At 35.7% G+C, this 8,192-nt stretch overlaps 1 protein-coding gene across 1 annotated transcript; it reads left to right on the top strand.

The window, feature by feature from the left end:
* Positions 1-195: 195 nt before the first annotated feature.
* Positions 196-7,958, top strand: LOC131659135 (uncharacterized). The gene is made up of 5 exons (XM_058928368.1): positions 196-276; positions 421-671; positions 6,918-7,074; positions 7,282-7,708; positions 7,759-7,958. The coding sequence occupies exons 1-5, from the start codon at positions 196-198 to the stop codon at positions 7,956-7,958; spliced, it is 1,116 nt and encodes a 371-aa protein (XP_058784351.1).
* Positions 7,959-8,192: the final 234 nt, after the last annotated feature.

Below are 8,192 nucleotides of genomic sequence, written 5' to 3' on the forward strand. Positions count from 1 at the left end.
TTTATTCATTTTGATGATACTTGTAAACATGTTTGCTTGCATCTTGCCGCTTACCTGTATTACTTCTCGAATTTTCTATATATTTTGAACATAATTCATACACTGAACGCAGGTCCACCCACATAGTTACTTAAAATCATATTGTGCTGCCATCATTTGTCTCAATTGGGAAGAGGACAGCCACCTAGTTATTGTATGATTCTTCCAACCGATTCTTGTGACACTTTTGTGGCTGGAATATTATCACAGTTAGTTACAGATCTTTCTTTACTTCATGTGAGCATTGTTTTTCTGTCTCAAAGAAGTCTTCAGTTTCAAAAGCTTTCATAGCAATTCTGTCTTAAACTTAAGTTTACTAGTTCTGTAATATCTTTCTGGTTATTTTTATTCAATAAATGTCACGTGGTTTAATTCTTGCAGAAAGAGGAAAAATTGAGAGATTCTCCTAACCTTGCCAATGCTTGTGGTGCATTAACTGTGATCGAGAGAGGTGCAATACCAGCATTGCCCACAAAGGAAACTGTTCTGAATGCGCTGGTTCAATTCAAAATCCGTAAGTTAAAGTGTATCTATTTGTCTTTGGTTGAACAAAATAAGCAGGTTCAGCCTGCTTCTGCGTTTTGTCTTGCTACTGTTATTCACAACGCACATATTTCTCTATTGCACAACATGTTAGTTAGGATTCTTAAAGCATATCATTAGAAAACTGATATGAGAAATATCAAATAACGTAGAGGAAAAATAGCGGAAGCCACAAAACGGTTAAAATAAATAATTACCTATAAATAAAACATGCTTGTAATGTTCAAAAAGTATATGTGTGTACGTGTTCCCACAGCAAGGGCAAGGATATTCAAAGGCTCTTGTAGGTATATTATGCATTTGGATGGTGAGGGCTAACTCACGACGGCGAGTAGTCCTGAACAGTAGTTTTAGAGTCTGTTTAAGGGACCCGCTCACGTGAGGTGAGAGATCTTGTAGGTGGTCAGCGTTGCTGGGTTGCAGGCGGACGATTACTTTGGCTAAGTAGGTGATGATGGTTATGATTGTAGTGCTCTTTTAGTAGCGGGGAATATGTATGACTTAGAGTCAGAGTTGTTAATCCCGGATAGCGGAGCGGAGCGGCCAACCTCCGGGAATGGGAATAGTGGGAATAGCGGCATCCCGGATAGCGGGATAAATTTTTGTATACTAATAATTATATAATAATCTATAAACCACTCATAAAATATTTATAAAATATAATGTGAAACAAAGAATAATGCTTAATTAAGATTCAAAACATAAAGATTCAAATTAAATTTAATTTTAATAAATAAGTTAAATATTTAATAAATAGACTCAAAAAATATATAATTTGTTTATATATTTTCTTAAGATAATAGATAGATACAAAATTAGTTATAAAAAATAGGAAATAATATAAGATATGATTTTTTTGAATAAATATATAATAAGATTGATACTTAGTTAGTACACTACCACTACCCGTAAAAAACATATACATCCAGAATTTGAAGAGAAAATAGATGAAGTTGATAGAAATTTATTATTAACTGAAATTGGGTTTTTTTTTTTTAACTTAATAAGTAAATTTTCGGAAAAATCAGTATCAAGTTTTAATTTTGAGTATGTTAACCTAATTATCTCTAACTCCACGACGGCGCAGATCTCACTTCTTCAACCAATCAACCCTAATTCACTTCTTCTTCAACCTCTCTCTCGCTTTGCGTCTCTCTCTCATTCTCAGTCTATGAATCATATCTTGGGAGACCCTAATTCACTTCTTCTTCAACCTCTCTCTCTCTCTCTCTCTCTCTCTCTCACTCACTCTCACTCTCTCTACGAATTAGATTTCACTTCTTCTTCAACCTCTCTCTTGCACAGGGGTGTTTTGTTAATTTTGCCCAGAAAAATGTAAAAAAAAGGTAAAAAAAGAACCGGAGCCGCTCCGCCTGGGAATTTTCCACGACTCGAGACCCGGTATAGCGGCTGAAGCGGCCGCTTTCTCATCTCCTGCTCCGCACCCTTCATATCGCGCGGCAGGGTGCTGCTCCGCTACGGAGCGCCGGGATAGCGGCCGGAGCGGCCGGGATTAATAACTCTGCTTAGAGTCTAACCTTCATCCTTCTGAGGGAGGATTTATTTATAGAGACTTCGAGGACCTAAGGCTTTAACCTCTTGGACGTGGTCTAAACCGCTCCCATCTTTCTGGGGGAGGATATTCACCACCTATCTTCTCGGAATCCGTGGAGAACGTTTCTAGCTTGACTTCTATGTTGGTGGAGCCTCTCAGGCGATTCTCTTGGATTCTTTCTAGGCGGTCTATTCGGTGGACGGGGGCGCCCTGGTCTAGGACTTTACCAACTATTACACTACACAACCCCTTAAGCACGAGAACTTATCTCTAAAAGGCTAAGTGCTTACAACATCTTTCCTTTTCGGAATGCGCCCTCGCCCAGTCGACGATTCCCACCACTGCGAACAATTTCGCTGAGTGGCGCCCTTCCCATAGGCGAGTCCCTCAGTGAAGGGCAGAGAAAATGTAGGCGAGTCCCTCGGCTGAAGTTGTACGGGCCTGGAGGCGTCTGCTTGGTATAGGCATTTAACAAACTTGGAAAACACGTTTGGTTTGAGGTGATGTCTCTGGACACCCAAACGCCAGTCATTCTGGCCAGATTGAGTGTTCGAGGGAAAGAGACATGGGTAGCATTTAATGCACCTCATGATGAATTTTCTCAGGAAGACAATTTGGCTTTCCGTATTCACACGTAGCACCCAAACAGACACGACTAGCGAACTTTCACACTTTCTCTCTTTCATAACTTTGAAGCTTTCAAGTTCATTTTCCAGACATGTCAATCACATAAGCACTTCACTAGATCCTTGAATCTTCTACTTGACGAGGCTTGAGATATCTTCAAGTTAATCACCATCATTCAAGAGTTAGAAAGATATCACCACCGACTTAGGAAGGTTGTCACCAGGATCATCATCTTATGTACAAGCTCATAGATCCACATACAGGTCACCCAAAGAGTACCTGAATTAAAACATAAATGGACATTGCTAATAAATTTGAAAGAAAATGTGGGTCATACTCTCTTACTAGTCATACTAAAAAATCTTGTCCCAATATTGGAACTAATTCTAATTAAATATGTGTATCTTTTGAAGTTGTCATATGTTACTAAAATTAATTATTAGTCTAATTACTATTTTTACTGCAGAAGCAAATTAAAACATCAAGTTACAACACAAAATATGACAGAAACATAACTATAACATACATGTAATCAACATACTTCATAGATAACTTTTACACCACACAACACACATCATAACCAGACTTTCCACTACATTTGAAGTTTTGATCTTCTGTTATCACTGTTCTAAGTTCTGATTTATTTGGAAAGACAATAAAAGAAAGGGGTCTTGCAGAACAATGGCTTGAAGTGGAAGCTCATAGCTTTCACCCAACAATCTACAACTTGGTCATCCAAGTTCTGTTTGCTCGAATAAAAAGCATTCCTTCTGACCAAAAAGTGATTCAAGAGAGTGATGAAAAGCTCAAAAAAATGTTGGATGTACTGAACTGCTGTTTGATTTCTTGTTTGGTTTGTTCTAGTTAATATGTTTTAGGAAGCTTCAAAGATATGTATGGTTTTGTTAAATCGGTATCAGTAATAAAATTTGGTGTTTGATCATTTCAATTACTACTGATTATGAAGTATGATGTCAAGAACTTATTTGGTGTTTATGACATTATAATTTGAACAAATTTGTATAAATTATTTATGACATGTTAATAAGTTGTTTTTCGTATATCTTCATAAGTTCTCAAATATATGAGTAGTTTACTGATAAACTTTTCGAAGAAGGAATAAGGAAATATGTGGCTGGTTTATCAAATGTCACTTGAGTAGAGATAAGGCCAACGAGAACAGTTATCTTATGGCTATGCCTCAATATTGATAAATCTTTTGCCTTGATCACCAAAATTGTGATCAATTAAACCCCAAATTTTAAATTTTCAGACAAGATAGATTATTTGACAGTAGAGACCATCCAACTTCATGAATACCTTGCTAGCATATTTCCGAAGAATTTTAGTAGAAGTTTTTTTCCCCAGAATTTTGAGTTTATCTTCTCTCAATCTTACAAATCAAAATATATAAGGTGGAAATTTTTCTCATTTATAACACATATTTATTTCATATCTCATTTGATGGGTGACTCTTTATATATATACCTATCACGCCTTAAGACATGACGAGTGGAGGTTGACTTGACTTGAGTAGTTTGGTTGCGAAAATCTTATAATAGTTAGTACAACGGATCTTGAATAGACTTTGATATCATCTGGAATTTGGATTAAGCCTAAATTAACATTATATAAATGACTTTTAAGACTTGTAAATTGAGTGTCGTCCGCACTTATAAACATATTAAGGTCATATTTTCATCCGATGTAGAACTTACCATGCCTCTTACACACTCATGATTGGACATCTAGAGTGTGACATGAGTGATTTGATAGCAAAAACCTGATAACATGTGACAGAACACATATTGGATAAGTTTTGATACCCTCTTTGAATTTAGATTAAGGCTAAATCAACCTTACTAAATTGCTCCGTTAGGGTTTTCATAGTTTGAGCGTCATGCATGTTTTCATATTCTTTTGTGTGAATCTATGAGTTTGCAAGTATAACCAAGAAGTGATTCAAAAAGGTAAAGCTTATGGGTAGCAAAGATGCAAGTCAACATGGAGCTGCTTCATTTTGCTGATGACAAACAACACTTAAAGTCAAGCAACTGCTGAAGATAACTCACGCGATCAAAGATGCGCAAGATAGTTGATCAAGTTATCCTCCTGAATTAAGATAAACATTTGTTTAAACTTCACACTGTAGTCCAACAACTCTCAAGAGAAGACTTATGTTTCAAGGATAACTGGTGGTTTGATCTCTCATCTCTCAAATGATGATAATAAACATGAAGACATCTCAAGCCTCATCAAGAAGACTCAAGGCTCTAATGATTCTAAAATCAAAGATAATGATGCTAAGACTTGAAGTTTTAGAGTGTGAAAGAGAGGAATTGTGCAAGCTCGCCTAGTCGTGTTTGTCTAAGTGACCAATATCTTGTAAAAGACACAAGTGCATTCATGGAATCCTTATGACTAAGTCAATCACACACTAAAATCATTGAGAATTCTCTTATCTTTCATACAAAATCACCAATAAATGTTTTTTTGGCCTAGTTAGTCGATTAGGGGCTGTTTGTTTGATTATGAGACTTTTTGTAATTGTCTAATCGATTAGATCATTGGCCAAATCGATTAGATGATGCTTAACTGAGTCTATAATTTATTATAATAGACTCTTAATGATTTCTATAGATTATATATCAAAACCTTTCATTTTGGACTCTTTATGGTTTCTAAGGACTTTATATAAAAACCTTTCATTTTAGGCCTTAACATCTGATTATTTGAGGTGGCTAATTAATTAGTCTAATAAATTAGGTGAGTTAGTTGACCCATGGATTGTTTCCAAATTTTCACCACACCTGGGTCTATAAAAAGAGAGCTTCTCTATCACTTTTTAACATCCAAAAAACGTGAAAAACCTCTATGTTCATTTCTCCCATCACCTCTCTAAATCTTTCTTAATTTGTCACATATGTTAGTCATAGTGCTCTGAGAGTGTTCTTGAGTCTAGTAAGGAATATTTTTTTTTTGGTGAGGGCAAAATCGAAAATTTACCGAGAGTAGATTTTTCTCGTGAGTAAATAATTCTGCCTTAAGAAGTTGTTATTTTGGTTGGAAGTAAAACAGTTGAAAAAGCTTTTGTTTGTATTTGGGATTTGTCCCAGTTTCTGTTTTGTTCGTGAGCTCCGCCATCGACGAAAAAGCTCTTTTTTGGCTCATGAAGATCAATCATTAAAAATCTTCACAATGATTCTTGAATTATGCCCGGTTAAAAGCTATATTTGTTCGAGATTAGCGTGATGTAAAATCTCTATTTGTTTCTGAGTTCCTCCATGATATTTTTGTTTTCTTATCTTTCTAGTTCCTAGTTCGATAATCTAATGGTCAAAATGTTGTGTTGATGACTTCAATCACTCTTCTGAAATTCCAATGTGGATCTAAACAAATGCTCAAATGCTTATTCTGATTATAAAATACAACAACCAGATAAATCTTATTAATAAGTATGTGAAATGAGTAAAATGAATATTCAACCTTCTTACACTCAAATAGTATAGATGCCCATACACCAAACCTAATTGGCCGAAACCTTCTATCATATCTAATGGGCGGAGAATTTGTAATCAACTCAATGGGAAGAATATTCTTTTCGTGTGTGTGTATGTGTGTATATATATATATATATATATATATATATATATATATATATATATATATATATATATATATATATATATATATTATTAAATTTTTATACATTTTATTAATTTTATTTAACTATTTCCTATATATATATATATATATATATATATATATATATATATATATATAATTAATTATCAAATATAATATTTAAAACAAATATAAATAAATTAAAAATATTATTTTTGAATTTTTAATAAATATTGGAAGAATCTTCTGTGTGATGGACTGCACTCCAGCACAAAAGGTTCGGTATGGTACTCACATGCTAGCAGTCGAGGCTGATGACTGGTGGCTAGAGACTCGTTAGAGATTGGATACTTCAGGTGAGGAGATCACTTGGGCCGTGTTCCGTAGAGAGTTCTTGAGGAAGTATTATCTTGAAGATGTTTGTGGAAAGAAGGAAATTGAATTCCTTGAGCTGAAGCAAAGGGAATAAGTCGGTTACTGAGTATGCTGCGAAGTTTGTTGAGCTGGAAAAGTTTTAATCGTATTATAGAGAGGCGAGTGCTGAATTTTTAAAGTGCATCAAGTTTGGGAATGGGTTGCACTTTGAGATCAAGAAAGCGGTTGGTTACCAGAAGATATGTGTCTTTGCTGATTTGGTTGATTGTTACCGGATTTATGAGGAGGATAGTAATGCTCACTATAAGATGGTCAATGAGAGGAGCAGTAAAAACCAACAGAATCATGGCAAACCTTATGATGCTCCAGCTGGGAAAGGAAAATAGAAAGTTGCACATGGTTAGAGAACTAGTGGGGGAGATGCTCCTGCTAGTGTCGTCTGTTTCAAATATGGGAAACCTGGTCACAAGAGTAATGTGTGTAATGCTAAAGTTAAAAGGTGTTTTCGTTGTGGTAAGAGTGGGCATACAACTCCTGAGTGTAAGCATAAGGAAGTCATATGTTTCAATTGTGGCGAAGAAGGGCATATTAGTACTCAGTATCAAAAACCAAAGAAGGCACCAGGCAGTGGAAAGGTGTTCTCTTTGGCTGGGACTCAGACAGGCAATGAGGACGGACTTATCAGAGGTACATGTTTCATTAATAATACTCCTTTAGTCACTATTATTGAAACTGGTTCTACTCATTGCTTTATTGCTGCTGATTATGTTAAAAGATTGAATCTTGCGTTGTCTGCTATGAATGTAGAGATGGTTGTCGATCTTCCAGGTAAGGGATCGGTGACTACTTCTCTTGTGAGCTTAAAGTGTCCCTTGTCGATCTTCGACAAAGACTTTGATGTTGATTTAGTTTGTTTGCTGTTAAGAGGGTTGGATGTGATATTAGGTATGAACTGGTTAGAGCATAACCATGTTCATATTAATTGTTATGATAAGTCGGTGAGGTTTCTACTCATGAAGAGGAGGGAGTTGATTTGTTATCTGCTAGACAGTTACGACAGTTGATGAAAGAAGAAGTTCAGGTGTTCTCGTTGATGGCGTCGTTGTCTGCTGAGAATCAAGATATAATTGAGGAATTGCAAGTGGTGTGTGAATTTCCTGAAGTTTTCCCTTATGAAATTCCTGATAGTTTGTGAGACCAAGTGTATCGCCGTGAGGAGTTCTAGTGTTGTTAGTAAAGAAGAAGAATGGGAGCATGAGACTATGTGTTGATTATAGACAGCTGAATAAAGTGATGATTAAGAACAAGTATCCGCTTCCAAGAATAGATGATTTAATGGATCAATTGGTGGGTGCTCGTGTATTTAGCAAGATTGATTTGAGGTCAGTGTAGCAACCTGCCCTAAAATTTAATGTTTAGAGTCGCCACC

This window comes from Vicia villosa, linkage group LG3 (assembly GCF_029867415.1).
Source record: "Vicia villosa cultivar HV-30 ecotype Madison, WI linkage group LG3, Vvil1.0, whole genome shotgun sequence".
Classification (NCBI taxonomy): domain Eukaryota; kingdom Viridiplantae; phylum Streptophyta; class Magnoliopsida; order Fabales; family Fabaceae; genus Vicia; species Vicia villosa.